The sequence below is a fragment of the Macaca thibetana genome, chromosome 6 (genome assembly GCF_024542745.1).
Source record: "Macaca thibetana thibetana isolate TM-01 chromosome 6, ASM2454274v1, whole genome shotgun sequence".
In the NCBI taxonomy this organism is placed as follows: domain Eukaryota; kingdom Metazoa; phylum Chordata; class Mammalia; order Primates; family Cercopithecidae; genus Macaca; species Macaca thibetana.
In genome coordinates this window covers 103,274,280-103,295,486 of record NC_065583.1, presented here as the reverse complement: position 1 = coordinate 103,295,486, position 21,207 = coordinate 103,274,280, and the positions used below count along the sequence as shown (strand labels likewise).

The window sequence follows — 21,207 nt, the reverse complement described above, 5'->3', positions numbered from 1 at the left end:
AAATAAAGGATAGTACCTAGGATAAAATGATCCATGAAACTGAACAGGTAATTCACAGTTTCACTTTTTAAAATACTACGTAAAATCAAGTTATTCTGTCTTAACAATTATTTTCTTCCAAATGTGTTTTGACACTAATTAAATGGAAAATTAAATGGAAAATCAGCTACCACACAATATTAAATTCATTAAACCAAGAGCTACATGTACACAATAATTCTAACGTACTAACACCTTCTAAGGTACTAACAAATATCATTAATTAAACAGATACAAATAAAGTTTAAGAAAACATCAAAATAATTAAAAAGCATATAAAGAGAGTACCTTTACAAAATAAAACTGACCATTTTAGATACTTAATCATGTATTTTTAACAATCTGACCCTGGGCTAAACAATACAAGGAAAATTAATAATTTTGGTTTATTAAATGTTCAATATTCTATAAAACATTCAGAATTAAAATTAAATGATCTACTCAGATTTTAAAACCAAAAATATTGGTTTCCAAAAAACAGACAGTTAATTTCCATCTCACTGTGTCAATAGTAGCTTTTCATATAAGGGGAAAAATAAATCACTCCAACAAAACTAGCAATGAGCTCATCAAATTCAAATGCAGTTTTCCATTTATGTATTTTTTATATTAAAGCAATAAACATGGTTCATTTATCTTCCCTTGGTTGCCACGTTTTTCTGTGCTGTTGCTATGAACTTCAGCCATTAGCTGTGCTCCAAGGTAAACTACATGAACCATCAACAAAAGTGACACCCCATCTATGGAGTTCATATTTTCTCTAGATTATCTATGCTAGTTGACAAGCTGGTAATGAAAAAAATCACACTAAGCAAATGGTTCCTCTAATAACAATAAATTTTCTATAAAATTATGAAGGGTACAAAACGTTTCCTTGCATCTATTTTGTCATGAATTCTAATTAACATTGCAAAAACCTGAGAGTGCTGGGTCATCACAAGAAGTGCATCAAGGTTTGATTGATAATATGGTATAAGTTGGCCAATGCTGCCAAGATTTTCTTCCCTTAAATTAATGGCTATCCAACCTTCCCTAATCATACAGCCCAGATGATATTCCCCTTCTTATTTCAATTTTCTTGAGGCATGGAAAATGGGAAAGATCAGTCATTTATCTTCTAATAGCTGCATAATAGATCTATCACAATAAAACATCTGCACAAACTCAGGGGTGTGTTTTTTGCACATAACAGTGGGGCTTTTATGAACATTAAATCAATAACTTATAAAATTGTGTCTTACCCCTACAGTTTAGCTATAAACTACCAATCTATTCATTAAACATAATTTTGGAGCAAAAATTAAAAAGAGGAAATTTTATGTCCTCAAAAATATATAAATAAATCAGTGTTTCAGCAGGCACTGACCTAATTTGTTTTCCTAAGAAACTCTGTTTTCTATTAGAAAGTTAAATGCTATCAAAAGGATTTCTTTAGGATTAACTTGAAAGGAAAAGGAAATAAATACCACTCTGCTTCTAAAGTAATGAAGAAAATAATGTCAACAACTATGGATTGCTACATTTTAAAGAAAAACAAGAGAAAGTGTTATTAATTTTAAAAATGAATTCATATGTGAACATTAGAAAAGGTTTGTAGTAAAGTAGGAAAGTGTTTAGGACATGTTGAGAAGGTAGATGAAAATGTTTGTATAAAATTTAAGAATAAACAATAAAAAAGTATATAAAGAAAAATGGTAACAGTTGATTGGAGATGACAGAATATAGATCAGATGCCCCCTTTTAAGTCCACTGACTACAGTTGTAAGGTTTCTGTAATATGTTTTACCTAAATTACACTAAAATATTCTATTTTTAGGAAAAAACTATTCATATGACACATACTGGTTTTTAGTAAAAGAGAAAAGCCATTCTATTATATTTTAATATGTTTATAACTCCGCCTTTCCTTAAAATTAGAATTATGGAACTAATTTTCTTTGAGATCTCAATTGAAAAAAAATATCCTCTAGCCTAAAAGAAGCAACAGATGGTATGTCTCAAAATCAACAGAGGTTAAATGAAGAAAGTTTAATAGATCAACATCTTTCAAATGTATATGTATCAGCAGCAACACCAATGTCATCATCGTAATAATGATCCCAAAAAACTGCTGCTGGCAACAAATAAATTCCTTTTCAAAATGTGGAAATAAATTAGACCTGGTACATTTAATTGGAAGATTTTTAAAATGAAAGTGATTTTTGATCCTCTATTGATTTTAAATGCCAATGCTGACATTAAAAATTTGGTGGTGGGGGGCAGGGGAAAAATGTACCTGTCTTCCTCCAATAAAGAATTACATGTGTCCAAAAAAAGGTAATAATTAAGATATGATCCACAAATAACTGTGTAGAATATTTTTAACCTTTCTACAATGGATTATAATCACACAAAAGAAAAAATTAACAGAAAACATTCTCAAAATACAGCTAATTTAAATACTGGGTAGACAAGTTAACGGTGCCTAAGTATGTCTGACTCTCCCAACCCAAATCCAAAAAAAAAAACAAAGGACCAAAACCTATGCTTTAAGCCTAACTTCAAAACAGAGAATCTTTAAACCTCAAATTATATATAAGTAGAAATATAAACCCTAAATTCCAGATAACTATTTTCATGCTTGTATCACAAAACTTCTCAAAGACCTACAACAGTATAGAAAAAAAATGCCTAGAACAAGGCAAGCAGAAGTTAATGGTGGGCCTAAAAGTAAACGAAAATCAACAACGGAAAGAGAAAGAACATCCTAAGTGTGAAAATACTGGAAAAGATTCTTGGTAGATCAGAGCAGACTATAACGAAAAGACTTGAAAGAGAGGATGACTCAATGAGGCTGTGTAGAAAGGGAAAGTTTCACGGAGAAAATTAGCTTAAAAAAAAAAAAAAGTAAGGGGAGACCAGTCCTTTGGAAACTGTGAAATAACAGGAAAAAAGAAATAAGAGGGGCTAGGTGCAGAGGCTCATGCCTGTAATCCCAACACTTTGCATGACCAAAGTGAGATCACTTGAGCCCAGGAGTTCATGACCAGCCTGGGCAACACAATGGGACCCTATCTTTACAAAAAAATTTTTTTAATTAGCTGGGCATGGTGGTGCATGTCTATAGTCCCATTTACTCAGGAGGCTGGGACAGGAGGATTGCTTGTGCTGGGGAGGTCGAGGCTGCAGTGAGCCATGATCACACCACTGCACTCCAGCCCTGAGTGACAGAGTAAGACCCTGCCTAAAAAAGAAAAGAAAAGAAGAGAGAAAAATTTAGGCTGCTATAAAATATATCTCAAAACAGTCTGGGAACATATACTGGTCCTATGCATGCATATCCTCCCACCAAAAGGCCATCTACAAAGAAAACATACTTTGCAATTCTAACAGAGAAGGTACTCTTGTACTAGGAATCTTGCAAGCTACCTCAAAATCAAATCACCAATCCTGTCCAAAGAAATAAAAAGATGCAAGTAATCTGTAAGTACTAAAAACAGAAAATGAAAATCAAAACAATTCAACTGGTTAAAATTACTGACAAAGAAATATGAATGATGAAACAAAAGGAAACAACACAACACTTCAAAATGAATTAAATGCCCTCAAAAGAAGCGTTTGAAAATAGGAAATATAAATATAAATTATAAATGTTTTAAAGTTATCATAAATTAACAAAAGAACTCAGGATTGAGTGACACCAGGAAAGAAATCAAGACGGCAAAAATAATCAGGCATGAAGACTAAATTGCAAGGTGTCCTTCGAATAAAATTACTGAATGAAAATTTAAAAAGGGATATTAAAGGTAGAAAAAGAACCAAAAAAATAAAAATGAGATAAAGAAGTAAAGATGTTTAGAGACACAATGGCTGGAATGTAAAACAGGCAAAGAAGATCCAATGTGCATAAAATAGGAATCCCTGAAGAAGAAAAAAAATAACAGAGTTAATATTTAAAATTATAATCTTTAAAAAAAAAAACCACTTTGCTAGAGATAATATAAATTCTGAATCTGCATTCTAAAAGGACTCAAAGAGTACCAAGGCAAAACAATTGACCCATATCAAGAAATCCTGAAGCACCTTGCAAAAGTACTATATTTCAAAGATAAAATCTTCAGGGCCAGGCATCTTTCTTAATGCAAACACAATGTAAGCATTTCCTTTAGCCTGAAACAAGGCAAGAATGCCCACCATCTCCACTACTATTGAATACAACTGCAGTGATGGCACTAAACAATATAATTAGACAAGAGAAATTAGAGTTCTAGGAACTGAAAAAGAGGAAGTAAAACATCTCTATTTGCAGATCTGATTCATCCTCTAATTAAAAAAAAAAAAGAGAGAGAGATTTAGGCCGCTTGCTTCTGCCTCAGAGTTGGCGCTGTCATGGCCAGTCAGTCTCAGGGGATCCAGCAGCTGCTGCAGGTTGCTGAAAAGGGTGTCTGAGACCTGCAGTGAAAGAAACGGAGGCAGAAGCAGACCAAAGCAGCAGCTCAAGGTGAAATTGAATAATATTGCCTGCAAAGGCAGAAAGAGTTCAAGGCCAAGGAGGCTGCTGCCCTGGGATCCCAAGGCAGCTGCAGCACTAAAGTAGAGGAGACCCAGTAGAAGAGAACCATCCGGAAGTAGTTTAGGCAGAAGAGGGGTGAAGTCTTGGCCTTCTTCTGCGACATCTGGTAGTCCATTCCTGCTAGTGGTTAGAACAATGAAGTTAACCATAATATTAATTGTTTGGACCACTTTTAGTTACTTAATCAAAGAGAACAGAATTCAAGAACTTGTTACATGTTACTACTTGGTGTACTAATAATCATTTAAAAGCAAAGACCCTTTGTCATGCAAAAATAACCCAAAAAAAACAAAAAACAAAAAACCCCCAAGGAGGATGAATGAGGAAATTAACTCAATAGAATTCAGTAAAAAAGAATATAAAATTTATCATTCAAAAAAAATCAATAGCTTTCTTACATACCAACATAATGAGTTCAAAGATATAAATAATTGAAGCAATTTTGATTTACCATAGCATTAAAAAAAAAAAAAGACTAAAGACAAAAACAACTCTAAACAAATAGTTAACTCTAATTATTAGGCCCCATGCTACTGTATACCCCACAGAGATATAGTACTAACAATTCTGAAGCATTTCTCTGCATTTCTCTGCATTCTGCATTCTGGGACTCAGTAAAAATGTAAATAGATTGTGGAAATAGAAGTCGCGGTTCTTGGCCGGGCGCGGTGGCTCAAGCCTGTAATCCCAGCACTTTGGGAGGCCGAGACGGGCGGATCACGACGTCAGGAGATCGAGACCATCCCGGCTAACAGGGTGAAACCCCGTCTCTACTAAAAAATACAAAAAAAAAGCTAGCCGGGCGAGGTGGCGGGCGCCTGTAGTCCCAGCTACTCGGGAGGCTGAGGCAGGAGAATGGCGGGAACCCGGGAGGCGGAGCTTGCAGTGAGCTGAGATCCGGCCACTGCACTCCAGCCTGGGCGACAGAGCGAGACTCCGTCTCAAAAAAAAAAAAAAAAAAAAAAAAAGAAGTCGCGGTTCTTGTTTTCTTTTTTGTTTTTTTTTTTTTTTTTTTTTTTTTTTTTTTTTGTAGAAACAGGGTTTCACCATGTTGCCCAGGATGGTCTCAAACTCCTGGGCTCAAGGAATCCATCCACCTTGGCCTCCCAAAGTGCTAGGATTACAGGCAAGAACCACGGTGCCTGGTCAGAGCCACATTTCTTAAAGTTGAATAGGAAGTTACAAATATAAAAAGGAAAGAGGCTAGAAGGAACTCTGTGCTATACCACCAGAATTACAGGTGTCAGTAAAAACTTTGTTTTTTTACTATAGACAGAAAAAGAAATATGTATTAATTTTTTAAAAAATAAACATATAGTATATTACACTTTAGGAAAAACGAGTGCCTCACAAAGGGTAGGCCACCAAAGCCCCCAAAGAATCTACCTATGAACACTGAGCATGAAACCACTGCATGGGGGTGGGGGAGACATTAAAAACAATACTACACACTTAATTACTGTTACCAAGAATGTAACAAATTAATTCAACAGTCATTCAACAAATATTAAATACTTGCGATGAACAAGTATTCAATATTTTTTTCTTTCTAGTGTATTTTGGAAAGAGACATTTCAATTTTACACAGATACTGTATTCTTTACATTCCTTTTTGAGTACTTATTTCTTATTTGGAATTTTTAACAACATCCTATGTGGTTGGTGTTAGGAACTGTGCTGAGGGTTTTATATACAATAGTTCTTTCTTTCAACACAAACAGTAAATTTATAAATTAAATATTACAAACCCTACAAATCTGGAGACTAAAACTCATAAAGAATTGGTACATATACTATGTGGCAGATGCTCAGACATTAAGCCAGTTCTACCTGATTCAAACGCTGCTGTTTTTACCTATGATATGCTGTATCCTGTCTGGGAAGACATGCACATATTATACAGAGTTCATTCCCAGGCCACCCAATGAATTTCTCGTAGTCTATAATGTAGCAGAAATGATGGTAAACCTCATTAAAATGAGAGATCTGCTTCTTGTAAATCTTACTGTTCTCCATGGTACGTAGTCAATCTCTTGCACTTATAATAGAAAAAAAACTAAGTATTTTTTTAAATTATTAAAATCAAGTTAACCATAATATTAATAATATTGACTTCATATCTGGCAGATAGCATGCCTGTCATACAGAAGACAAAAAGGAATCAAATTGCTTTTCTCTGTTTTCATTTATAATCAATCTATATTTGGTTACCTCCTACGTTATGCCAACTATGCATAGAAGAAATGCAATAATGATTTCTGGTATACTACAGACTAACAGATATTTACTAAATGGTCTAGGAAAGAAACTAGAAGTATAATCTCCAAGTGTAAGACAATATTTTCAAAAATATATAGTGAAAAAAATCATGAAAAGAATTAAAATGTTCACTAGAACATATTCACTTAATCTAAGAAAAAGCTGTAAAGGAGAAATGAGGAACAAAAAGGTATGAAACATATAAAAGCAAGTAAAATGAGAGCTTCAAATTCAACTATATTAATAACAACATTAAGTGTGAATGGATTAAACATTCCAGTTACAGGCACACATTGGCAGATCAGATAAAAAGATGAGCCAACTACGCGCTGTCTATGGAGACATACATTAGATGCAAAAATATAAACAGGCTGAAAGTAAAAGGATGGAAAAAGATATATAATGGAAACAGAAACCATAAAAAAGCTAGAATAGCAGGCAAAACAGACATTAAAACAAAAACTGTTACTAGAGATGAGGAACATTTTACAATGACAAAAGGAAGATTAAAAAAATTATAAACATATATGCACCAAACATCCAAGCTCCTAAATAGATGAAGTAACCACTGACAGAATTAAAGAGACTTCAATACCCTATTTTCAATAATGAATAGAACAAGTAGGCATAAGATCAGCAAAGTAGAAGATTTGAACAACACTAAAAAACAGATGTCTGATAAAACAGATGTCTATAGAACACTCCACTCAACAACAGCAGAATACACATTCTAATCAAATGTTTATTGAACATCCAGGATAGATCAAATGCTAAGCCATAAAGCAATAGCTACAGCTACATGGGGCTAGTGCCTACTATATTAGATAGCTGCTATGCATAGATAGCACATACTCCCTGATGATAGCATCCTAAGATGACCTGGAATCCTTTTCCTCAGTAGTTTCAAAACATAAAAAGTGGGTACAAAAGCCCCATCTAAGATACTAATACACTAGAAACTCACATCCCCCATGAGTCACCTCTATTCCTTGATCTTACCATGTTAACCACTTAGCCACAGGTTAAACAAAAATATTTTTTTCCCAACTTGCCTTTTTTCAGATTCTGATGAAGAAACACTTAATGATCTAAAATTCCAAATGCAATCTTTCTCATTACATGAAAATTTTTGTTCTTCAAAAATAGGCCTGTGTGCCATTAATATTTATACCATTTTGAAATCAATAAATATAACTATATAAAATATATAATGGTAAATGATACTACGTAAATAAAGCACATTTTTACTTCAAAGACACAAAAAGACATTACTTACTGTGCTTTTATCTTTCAGAAGTTTTTCAATTACTTCAATTAACATTTCCTTCTGCTCTGGATCAAGGCTAAAAAATATAAAAAGAACTTATATTAATTTTTTCCCTTTAATTCTAGCTTTAAAAAAACTCACCAATTCAAGGATGTTGAGAAACTTTTAAAGAGGGAAAGGAGAGCAAGAATTATTATGTTAGAAATAAAGAAAAAACAAACAACGTAAAATGGGATGGTTTTTCTCATGAATGTGTCCTAATCTTTCCCTCTAATATTGTTCATATGAACTAAACCAGATATCAATGGTTTAGTTAAGAAAGTACTGAAAGAATAAGTTCACTTCTAAAAGAGTTGGAAACTTTCAAGAAAGTAACTAAGTAGATAAAACCACAAACTCTTTTTTCAAATGGGAGGAAAAAAATAACAAGACAGCAGTCATTATTTTACTATGGATACATATTTGCCAAAAACAAATATGGAGAATTTCCAAATAAGAATTTTATATCATACTAGTTCACTGATAGAGACATGCATATCTGCCAACTAAAACTAAGAAAAATAAGAGGTAGTAATAAGATTAAAACATTTGAGATAGAATACTAACAGACCATAAGCTCAAGGCAAGGAGAGGCAAGCATTGAGGCTGAAATATACTGAAGCCCAGTGATAGGACTTCTAAATCATTACAGTGAGCATGCATCTTATCCCATAAGTTTATAAGGAGAAAAGGTGAGTGAGAAGCATGATAAAACTTTGTCTGACAGTTAACACAGGAAAAAAAGTTTTCACTTTTTACAAACACATATATTTATTATTGAGCATTATAATTATCTGGACAAACTTTTTAATTCTTTCAAATTTCAGCTTAAGTCTTCCTTCTCAAAGCAGTATTTCACTACCACACCCATCTCATTACATCTTTACTTTCTGGTAACAAAATATGATAGGTCCCTGTCCTATCAAAGACATTGCTAGTGTACCTTTGTATATACATATATATCAAGTGCTAATATCTTATTCAGTTATAGATTGCCTTTAATTATGGCATGTCTTTGATTTTCTTCCACAAATACATGATATGCTATTCATAAGTAAGTGCCACATCCTCTACTGTTTTCATACATCTAAATACACCTAGCATGATACTGTGAATACAACATCAGAAACAGAAGAGAGTCTCAAAAAGCTTGAGGAATAAATGACAGCCGAAAATAATACCAAATTGTTGTAGATAATTCTATTTGGACAGTAAATTTTCCACAGAGATCACGGCATTGTGCAATATTGCATAACATTTCTAAAATATCACACAGATATGGTATAGCACTATATTTCAAATCACTACACTTTTTTAAATTACTTAATAAAATAGCTCTGAAAAAGAATTAGACAAGGAAGGGAGCAGCAGGAACAACGATAGAAGGGAAAACAAATATAAGTGAGTTGAGAAGATCACACGCTTAAGATTCTACCGTAAACAGGAAAAACAAAATCTCAATTTTCTAATAATACAAGCATGTGTGTACATGAGATAGACTATACAGATGAGAATTCAAATTCTGATTATTCTTAAGTTGTAAAATCTATAAATTATCACAGGCTCTAACAGCCTCACAAATAAAAACCTGCATAGCATCTCTACAGCCAAAACAAAATTAAAGATGTGTAAGGAACGTTTGCAGCCGGGAAAATACCATCATACGGTCACTGGATTTACTTAGTATAAGAATGGGCTAGCTAAAAGAGCTACTAAAATAAGCCTCTGTGGTCTACAACATTCCATGTAACATTAGAGATCCTTTGTATATTGTTAACAATGCACCTACCTGTATAATTTTTGTATTGCATGGGCTGCATTCTTCCTAACATATGGTGATAAGTCAGCAGAAGCTTCCTTAATAGCAAGCATCATGATAGGTACAATAATTGGCACTCTAATACTTGACAGAACTCTCAAAGCACTTGCACGAATTAGTTGGTTTGGGTCCTAAAAACAGTGCAAAAATATTCACCAAATTTTCAACTTTACAATATTTCAAAGACATCTTTAAGATGTAGTTAATAGGTGCTTAAAGGGTGTTATAGAACAATCACAAAAGAAAGCTACTTAATTTAAAATGAACAACTAGTATATGGGAAGGGGAAAAAGAGACAGAAATAAATAAATGTTTACTTCTTTAATAATGTTTTAAATAAAAGTAATAGTTATAATTCTAGTTGGTCATTTATTACTAAATATGCTGGGTTTTTATACTTAAATAATAATAAAATGCTGCAGGTCATCAATTTCATGTTTAAAAATGTCTGATAACCCCCTTCGCACACTTTCAACAACTAGTATAATGATAAACAGTTCTTTGAAGCATGAAAATAATTATATTGAATATAAACAAACATACAGAAGCTGCAACATATACAGCAAGGTTTCAGTTGGTTGTATAAATTATTTTCTAAGTGTATTGAGTAGGCACTATAGGAGGCCTTTAACTCTTTCAAGACACTACTGTGCTATTTAGTGGATTATTGCTCCACTTCTTTAAATGACACACTTTCAACTCTGCAGAAACCTTGTAGCTATTTGCCTACCCACTCCATTATTTACCTTCAGAGCTCGCTGAAAAGTGCTTATGGACAGGAGGGCAAGATCCTGCTGTTCTTCAGCATATCGAACCAGGTAAACATATACCAACTTCTTGATCTGTTAAAAAACAATCATTTATTTGTAGCCAGAGTGAAAATTTAAAACTCAGTATTTGCTATACCAAAATCCATGCTCAGTTTTTCTCAAGTAAATAACTGAATCTGGTCACATCTTAGATTGTAAAATAAAAATAATATTTTGTGGGATAATAAGTAGCAACAGAAAAAGTCTTTAAAGTAATCATTTTAATAGTCCAGTCCACAATAGCAATAGCCTATAAAAGTGCCCCTTCCTCTTGAAGGGAATAAAAAATCCCTCAGCAGATCTCCTATAAGAATATTAACTAGGCCGGGTGCGGTGGCTCAAGCCTGTAATCCCAGCACTTTGGGAGGCCGAGACGGGCGGATCACGAGGTCAGGAGATCGAGACCATCCTGGCTAACACGGTGAAACCCCCGTCTCTACTACAAAATACAAAAAACTAGCCAGGTGAGGTGGCGGGCACCTGTAGTCCCAGCTGCTCGGGAGGCTGAGGCAGGAGAATGGTGTAAACCCAGGAGGCGGAGCTTGCAGTGAGCTGAGATCTGGCCACTGCACCCCAGCCTGGGCGACAGAGCGAGATTCCGTCTCAAAAAAAAAAAAAAAAAAAAAGAATATTAACTAAATTGTATAAATATTTTCAAAATGAGGGATGAAAATAAAAGAAAGAAGCTAGGCATGGTGTGCACGCTTGTAGTCCCAGCTATGCAGGAGGCCGAGGCAGGAGGATCACTTGAGCCCAGGACTTAGAGGCCATCCTGGGCAACATAGAGAGACCCTAGCTCTTTAAAAAATAATAAGAAAGAATTTAGGCCCCGACCACTAACTATATGTTACGGGAACTTGTTTCCTCATCTGTTAAAAGAGTCCAGAGCCCTAACTCTGATTTTTATGTTAATACTCACATTTCAACATGCATTACATGATATTTTCAGTCCAGTAAGAATAATGTGTGACTATTAATACCAATTTAATGTAATAAAAATTCAGAAAGATTGGATGTGTTCTGAAAACAGTTTTTTGGTTTTTTATTTTTTTCTGAGACACTGTCTTGCTTTGTCGCACAGGGTACAGTGCAATAGCACAATCACGGCTCACTGCAGCCTGAACCTCCTGGCCTCATGCCATCCTCCCACCTCAGCCTCTCCAGTAACTGGAACTACAGGGTTGCATCACCACACCCAGATTTTTTTTTAGTATTTTATAGAGACAGGGTCTCCCTGTGTTGCCTACCCAGGCTGGTCTCGAACTCCTGGGTTTAACTGGTCCTCCCACCTCAGCCTCTCAAAGCACAGGGGTTACAGGCATGAGCCATTGTGCCCAGTCTTGAAAACAATTTTTACAGGCAATTTAATCACTGAGTTTACACAAAATTATGAACAGAAAAAAACAAAAACTAGAATTTGAGTTGAAATGTATCCATTGCTTCCTTCTAGCACTATTTATAACCTGTATCTACCTTCTCAAATATCTTCACATCCCTGATTATCCTTCAAAGATACCAGCATAGTATATACCTAAAAGGTATGTACTTAGCCAGGCACAGTGGCTCACGCCTGTAATCCCAGCACTTTGGGACGCTGAGGCAGGCAGACTGTCTGAGTCCAGGACTTCAAGACCAGCCTGGGCAACATGGTGAAATCCCATCTCTAGTTTAAAAAAAAAAAAAAATTAGCCAGGCATGGTGGCATGTGCCTGTAGTCCCAGATACTTGGGAGGCTGAGATGGAAGAGTCACCTGAGCCCGGGAGGTCAAAGCTACAGTGAGGCAGGATTGTGCCACTGCACTCCAGCCTGGGCAACTAGACAGAGACTCTGTCTCAAAAATTTTAAAAATTAAAAACAAAAAAAATTTTTTTTTAATTTATATACTCAAAGAACACAGGAAATGAGGAAAAAAGTTGGCAATCGCTGGAATTGGTGCTGGAAATATAAAAACAGTACTATACTGGATCGTATTTCGAGTCATACTGATCAATCTGGACTACTTTAGAGACAACTGTCATGACCTTCCTTCCTTGTACCCTAATTTCTCATGAAACATAACAGCTTTAAGTTCCTCTGCCATCCTGTTTGCTCCTTCCTAAACTCACTCCAATTTTTTTCAGCGTGGCACTATAAACTGCAAATAAAGTCTAAACAGAGCGAACTAGACAAGAACTTGCTCCAGATGAGGTACTTCCACCGATACAACTAATTCTTCATTAAAACCATACACCTTTTCCAAATGTACTGCTGACCAAATCAAAATCAAACTATCCTCATGGAATTTTTTAAAAATTCCTTTAAATGAAAGGCAAAATCTTCCATTTATCTAAAGAAATTGTCAACGATTTAGATTCAACGCATCTTGGCACTCTGTTAAGATAATTTGATATGATAATTTCATAATCCAACCTATTTCTCAATTCATAAGTACAAATGAAAACTTAATGAGAAAACAAACTTTGTACATCTTCATCGTTGATAAAAATGTTAAACACAACCATTTTAAGTTTATATCAATCCATTCATCTATACTATATGGACTGAGTTATAAAAGAAATGAAAATCTTTTTGCCAATTACTCTTCAATGTTGAATGGCTCCACAAAACCTTAAAACAAAATCTAAAGCTCTTAACTTAGCACTCAATACAGTTTATAATCTGTTCGAAACCTCCTTTTATAGTCAAACAGAAACAGCCCCAAATATAACTTGCACTTTTCTCTCAATCTCCACTCAGGTTATCCTAAGTTATCCCGCGTCCCCAGGTTCCACTTACTAAAATCTTCCACGAGAGCAAAAATTAAACAATAAAGAGTCCTAGTAGACGAACAGTAAACAAATGACAGTTCATCCATGTAACACTATACTATTCATCCACTATACAAAATTAAATAAATCTGTAGGACATTGAAAATATGTCCTTGTGGCCAGGCACGGTGGATCACACTTGTAATCCCAGCACTTTGGGAGGCTGAGATGTGTGGATCACCTGAGGTCAGGAGTTGGAGGCCAGCATGACCAACATGGTGAAACCCCATCTCTACTAAAAATACAAAAAACTTAGCTGGGCATACTGGCCCATGCCTGTAATCCCAGCTACTCGGAAGGCCGAGGCAGGAGAATCATTGGAACCCGGGAGGCGGAGGTTGCAGCAAGCCAAGATCACGCCACTGCACCCCAGCCTGGGTGACAAAGCAAGGCACCATCTGAAAAAAAGAAAAGGAAAGAAAGGAAAATACGTCCTTGAAAAAGGCTTTTTTTTTTTTTTAAAGACAGAGTCTCGCTCTGTCACCAAGGCTGGAGTAAAGTGGCGCAATCTCAGGGCTCACCGCAACCTCCGCCTCCCAGGTTCAAGCAATTCGCAATTCTCCTGCCTCAGCTTCCCGAGTAGCTGGGATTACAGGCACGCACCAACACGCCCAGCTAACTTTTGTATTCTTAGTAGAGATGGGGTTTCAACAATTTGGCCAGGCTGGTCTTGAACTCCTGACCTCAGGTGATCCACCTGCCTCAGCCTCCCAAAGTGCTGGGATTATAGGTGTGAGCCACCGCACCTGGCCTAAAATTTTTTAAAGGTGTAAAACAGTATGCATTGTATGATCTCACTTCTGTATTAAAAAAAATAGATGCCCACATACTGTATTTTATGCAGTCTAAGATAGACCACCAGTTGTAAAACATACCATTATGTTATGGGCCACAAAGGAAAGAACAATAACAAACGAACAGAAAACACCACCTATCGTAATCACCACCAGTTGTTAAGTTAAATCCCAACTGCAGAAACTTTAAAATAGCAAACATATGTCTTAGAATGGACATAATATAGTAATAATAGCAAATCCTTATATGTAGCATTAACTACATGTCAGACACTGTTCTAAATGTCTTACTTAAATTAACTCATTTTATCCTCACAACTCAACAAACAAGTATTTATTCTTACTTTACAGATAAGAAAATGAAACACAGACAGGGTAAGCAAGTTGACCAAAGTACTGTATCTATTAAATAGAAGAGCTAAGATTCAAGCCAAGTAAGCACAAAATTCAGAAATCTATACAATAAAATGTTAATAGTCACTATCTCTGTGCGATGGTATTAACCAGTGACTTTCACTCTTTACATCTTTCCATACTATCTTAAAAGGAATATTAATTACTTTGGGTTCAGATAAAACAATATAGGTATTTCACAACAGGGGTGAATCTCATCTTTCCAGATGGCCTTCAAAACAAAATAATAGTGCTGTGATTCTTATAATACTTTAAATTCTTTAATTATAAAAAAATTTCAAATTGGTAATATTTTTAAGTTCCCACATTCCTCAGAGAGACGCATTTTTCTGTAGCCTTGGCAACATGTAGCCACAACTGTTTTAAACCTGTTCAACAGAGCAATAAAAAGGCACCTGAATGAACAAGTTTTCTCAAGTCAACCAATCTGTGACAGCCTCTTGCTTGTGAAAGTTAGCCAGTCAGGAACAACTGCACTCCCATACACCCACCTCTGAGTGCCAATCAATCAAGAGCAGTCTCACCCACATGACCACACATCTACAGATGATATCAAACCACTTAGGACCCTGAAAGTCCATGAATCCCTGAAGACTGTCCTGCCCAATAATCCACAATAATATCAGCCATCTCTATGTCCAGAGAAACTGTGCCTAAAAAGCATAGTTGTCCCTTGCTATAGTAAGCAATAGTCTTGTTTCAGATATCATCCTTCAAAACAACCTACTGAAAAGTTCCAAGACTAGTTCACTGAGGCCTCATATAGCCTTCATTTATGTTTTATTCTGTCTTTTTTTTTTTTTTTCAGACAGAGTCTTGTTCTGTCTCCTAGGCTGGAGTGCAGTGGCACGATCTCAGCTCACTGCATCCTCTGCCTCCTGGGTTCAAACGATTTTCCTGCCTCAGCCTCCCGAGTAGCTGGGACCACAGGTGCACGCCACCACGCCCAGCTAATTTTTGTATTTTTAGTAGAGACGGGGTTTTGCCATGCTGGTCAGACTGCTCATGAACTCCTGATCTCAAGTGATCCACCCGCCTTGGCCTCCCAAAGTGCTGGGATTACTGGCGTGAGCCACCACACCCAGCAGCTTTCATCTATGTTTTTCAATTGCTAACATTACAATTACAAAATTCAGGAAATGTAACATCAATGCAATCCTATTATCTAATAAATAATCCCTATTTAGAATTTCTCAATAACATCCTATATTTATAGTATTTTTCCTGATCTGGGATCATGCATCATATTTAAGTTTTCATGTCTCCTCAGTCTTCTTTCACCTGGGAAAGTTCCTCAGCCTTCGTTTTTTTTTTGCTTTTTCTTTTCTTTTTGAGACGGCGTTTTGCTCTTGTTGCCCAGGCTGGAGTGCAATGGTGTGATCTCAGCTCACCGCAACCTCCGCCTCCTGGGTTCAAGCGATTGTCCTGTCTCAGTCTCCCGAGTAGCTGGGATTACAGGCGCATGCCACCACGCCCGGCTAATTTTTGTATTTTTAGTAGAGATGGGGTTTCAACATATTGGTCAGGCTGGTCTTTAACTCCTGACCTCAGATGATCCACCCACCTCGGCCTCCCAAAGTGCTGGGATTACAGGCGTGAGCCACCGTGCCCAGCGTAGCCTTTCTTTTCTAAAAGTATCCTTGTCATTCTGGCTAGTATTAACATTAATTAGGAAATACAGAATATGAAAGGAAAACTGCCTGCGATAGCTTTTGTTCTTCACCTCAATCTGCTGTAACTTTCCAGCCAGAATTTAAATGTGAGGCCCTACATCTACATTACATTACTCGTTTAATTCTCATACCTATCCTAGGTACAATTATCCCCCTCTCAAAGATGAGGAAAGTAAGGCTCAGAGGTTTATACAACTTGCCCAAAGTCACAGAGCTAGCAAGTGGCAGAATCAGGATGCAAACGGGCATGTTCCTAACTACTACATGTTGTGGCCTATGACGGCAGTCCTCAGGTATTTCTATTAAGGTACCCCAACAAAAGAGGAGATAACTCTTCCCCAAAGAGCATCTGAAAACCTAGTGAAAATTAAACCATTTAAGAATAAAATGTCCTTAATAGAGGCTCTTACCTTTTAAGGCAGGAAAAAAATCATATTTTATTATAATACATACATTTATAAAAGAAGAATGCTTTAAATCACTGTTTTTTTAACCCCAATTGCACATCTTCTCATTTGAAAACAACATCATTGTAGTATTATTATTAAAAAAATCCAACAAGAAATGTACAACTGTAGTAAAAGGTGGTAATGACTTCATTCCATAGATCCCCATCTCTATTATCAATGTACTTTCCATCTATATTCACAAGTAGACTCTTTACACTTTCTTGGTTTAAATTAGTGCTTCTCAATCTTCAGAATTTTTCAAACCCAAAATACACATATTTGTGAAACACTGTTCCTTTAAATGATGACTTGGAACCAAGTGATATTACACAAGAATACAAAAAATTGGTTCCAAAAATAGATGATACTAGTTTATAAGATGGAAACCAAATGATTCAAACTATAATGTTTCAGATTATATTTAAGTGTAAATATAAGTTTTTAAAATTCTTAGATCACAGTTTTAGAAGCACTTCTCTATTTGAGGATAGGATAGATAACTTTTTCCTCAACTAGATTTAAAGTTCCTAAGAATACAGCAATGGTAGAAAGCAATTAACACATGGTTGACTGATTAACAGCAGTCAATATATCAAATATATATCAATGTATCAGCAGTTGATTGACTGATTGATTAACAACACTTTCAATATATCAAATGAACACATAATATGTATTTAACTAAGTAATTTCTCCCATCTGCCTGGGAGTGAACATGAGACTATTTAGTACAACAACCATTCCTTATTCACCTGCATATTACAAGGACCTATCACATTGCTTGGCATACAGTAAAAGATCAGTACTTATCAGCTGGATCACATTCCAGACCAACTGTAGACTGAAAAAAATTAAGACATTAGAGTACTCTATCTAGGATCTAACTTCCCACACCAGTGGGTATAATTCATTGAACAGCAAAGTATAGAAAGACGCCAACATACTATGAGGAAAACAACAGGCATTGGAAAGAGTCCCTCCAAAGCCTTTAACTTGTTAGTTTGGTTGTTTTTTTGGTGTATGTGGGTGTGTGGGGAGGGGTGTGTGTGTGTTTGTCAGTGGGTGGGGGTGGCGGTGTGGGTGTGTGTTTAAAGAGAGATAGGGTCTCACTCTGTTGCCCAGGCTGGCCTCGAACTCCTGGGCTCAAGAGATCCTCCTGCCTCAGCCTCCCTGGTAATTGGGACTCCAGGTGCACACCAACACAGCTGGTTTGGTTTTTTAAATTTTTCTTTTAAAATACTCTTTCTCTTTACTAATTATATTCAGATCTCACTCTACAGTTCTCTGGAAAGTTTTGAGGAAGAATGGGCCCAGTTCTCCCTCATCCCCTTACAATTTATTTCTCAGCAATACCTTTATTCACCAAGTACAGCCAGCTTTTAAAACTGGATTATGAACTCTAGAATATATCACAGAGTTTATATTGGCAATACTGAAACATTCAGAACCACAGCTGAGCTAGCAGGCATTGCTATAATTACTCACTATTGGAGAAGGATTTCTGTGACTGTTATGGCAAAAAGCATAACAATATTAAATCACAGAAGGTTGCAAAACACTAAATTTGTTCTACTTCTGTTATAAGAATCAATCAATATTGACCACAAGAGGCCTATGCACTGACAGGCTGCAGGTGTGCAAAGAAAGCCTACCTTCCCTGAAACCATTCTGTGACCAGAAATGGGAGTAGTTAAAGCTCCGTGACTACATCATTCTCTGATCGGTTACTTTCATTCAATGTTATAACACTCCTTGCTGTAAAGCTAATCATAGCAGAGCCCCAGTAGGCTGGAAGAACACAGACAGATCTGTTTAATTAACTTATCAATACTAGTACATCAAACTTCATGAGTTATTGACTAAACCTTTGATTATTTTTGTACTATAACCACTGATTGCTTACTAGGTCACTTTTGGTATCATTTGACATTTAATGGTAGATGACGTACAGCTCACCTGTGTGTCTAAAGTAGCATGTACTTGTAAAAATGAAATTTTGCACTTGAGAGGAATGAAACATTCAATTTCTGAACATAAGTTTTAAGAAATTTATGTCAATTTTCCCAAAACATTAAAGGCTTAAGCATGTTTCAAAAAAATAAAATAAACAAGGTATTTAAAGAAGGAAAGAAATCCAAAACAAATAGACCAATAATTATGTTTATATTGACATTTTTGTAACAGAACATTAGTCAGCACACCAGAATCTAATTGTAAAGGGAAAATATGAACAAATGGAAAAGTTCTCCTACTGATAACTATTTGAATAGTAAAATAGTTCTGAAGGAACAATAATTAGTATGGAATTTTCTGTTTACAACAAGAACTAGAAGTCCTGAGGGAACTAGCCAATTTACCACCAATTTCTAAGGACTTGGTCATTTCTACCCATAACTAAAACATAAAAAAAAAAAAAAAATGCCAATACCAGGTACCTCCCAAAGGATGGCTAATACCAGACATTGATAAGGAGTCAATAATATTAAGAAAGAAAAGAGAGGAAGGAATCATCCAACAGGAAAGATGGCGCTGAATGGGCTAAGATGGGTTCTGAAGCCAAGCAGCCTAGCTTTGGATTCTGACTGCCACACGCTGGCTGTGTGACCTTCATCAGCTAATTTAACCTCTCTACCATCTTGTCCTCAAACATAAAACACAAGTAATGACAGAACCAGCCCCACAGGGTTATTTGTGAGGGCAAAATGAGTGGATCTATGTAAAGCACTAATAACCTAGGTCAGACAGGTTTTTTTAATATTAGCAATTATTCCTATTGCTACTGAGAGACTCTATTCCTGATAACATTAAGACAAGCTTCACCTATGCCTCATAATTTTTCTAAGTTAAATGCTGATTTTTTCCAGATATTTGGACTTTCTTATACCATAGGCCATAAAACTAATAAACATATCAAAGTAGAAGTTCAGATAGCATGGCCATAAGGTTATCAAAGGGAGAGTAGTTTAAAATTATCAATTCAGAATTATATATGGCAATAAGCACATAATGTTTAATAAATATCTACTAAATTAATCATAAGTAAAATTGATTTTACTCAAGAAATCTACAATCTACACAGATTTCTTCCATTAATTGGTGTTCTAGAAAGAAAGTATGGTTTATCAAGTCATTTAAATCCAGTATTAATTTAATTCATAAACTGGCCACAACAATACAAGTGTTTTGATTTTGGTTTATCCAATTTAGTGTAATTGAGTTTATAACAACTATTTCATTTTGATAGAAAAATTCATCTATCTGAAATATAGAATGCACTTCCTATTTAATGAAAAAAATTAAGGGCTGGGAACAGTGGCTCACACCTATAATCCCAGCACTTTGGGAGGCCAAGGCAGGAGGATCACCTGAGCCCAAGTGTTCAACACCAGCCTGGGCAACATGGAGACGTCATCTCTACAAAATATTTTTTAAATGAGCCAGGAGTAGTGGCACACACCTGTGGTCCCAGCTACTCAGAAGGCTAAGTCAGGAGGATCACTTGAGCCCAGGAAGTGAAGGCTATAGCGTGTTGTGTTCATGCCACTACAGTCCCAAAAAAAAAAAAAAAAAAGCAAGAAGCATACTTTAAAATATGAAATCGTTTTTAAAAGTAGGTTTAGGCTGAATGTGGTGGCTCACACCTGTAATCCCAGCACTTTGGGAGGCCAAGGTGGGCAAATTACTTGAGCTCAGGAGTTCCAGACCAGCCTGGGCAACACGACAAAACCCTGGCTCTACTAAAAATACAAAAAATAAATTACATGGGCATGGTGACACAAGCCTGTAATCCCAGCTGCTCGGGAGGCTGAGGCAGGAGAATCACTTGAACCAGGGAGGCAGAGGTTGTAGTGAGCCAAGATCGTGCCACTGCACTCCAACCTGGACAACAGAGTGAGACCCTGTTTCCACAAAAAAAGTAGGTTTAAAATACCTATCCTTAAAATTCTACAATCCAGTGATGCATTGCTTAACAATGTTCTGAAAAATGCGTTGTTGGACAATTTCATTGTTGTGCAAACACCACAGAGTGCACTTACACAAACCTACATGGTATAGCCTACTACACACCTAGGATATATGATAAAGACCAGGGGTCTACACACCTAGGATATATGATATACCCCAGGGGTTGGAACCAGGCCACACAGCAGGTGGTGAGCAGTCGACAAGCGAGCAAAGCTTCATCTGTATTTACAGCTGCTCCTCATTGCTTGCATTACCCCCTGAGCTCTGCCTGCTGTCAGATCAACAGCAGCATTAGATTCTCACAGGATTGCGAACCCTA

The 21,207-nt window shown here is 36.0% G+C and overlaps 1 protein-coding gene across 4 annotated transcripts in view; it reads right to left on the bottom strand.

The window, feature by feature from the left end:
* AP3B1 (adaptor related protein complex 3 subunit beta 1) overlaps positions 1-21,207 on the bottom strand; it is a 294,984-nt gene that overhangs the window by 218,494 nt on the left and 55,283 nt on the right. For all 4 annotated transcript variants that reach the window (XM_050795644.1, XM_050795645.1, XM_050795646.1 and 1 more), the window contains exons 4-6: positions 10,722-10,817; positions 9,946-10,106; positions 8,127-8,193 (exon numbers count right to left, since the gene is read on the bottom strand). In XM_050795644.1, coding sequence (XP_050651601.1) covers positions 8,127-8,193; positions 9,946-10,106; positions 10,722-10,817 — 324 coding nt within the window. The remainder of the gene's footprint in view (positions 1-8,126; positions 8,194-9,945; positions 10,107-10,721; positions 10,818-21,207) is intronic.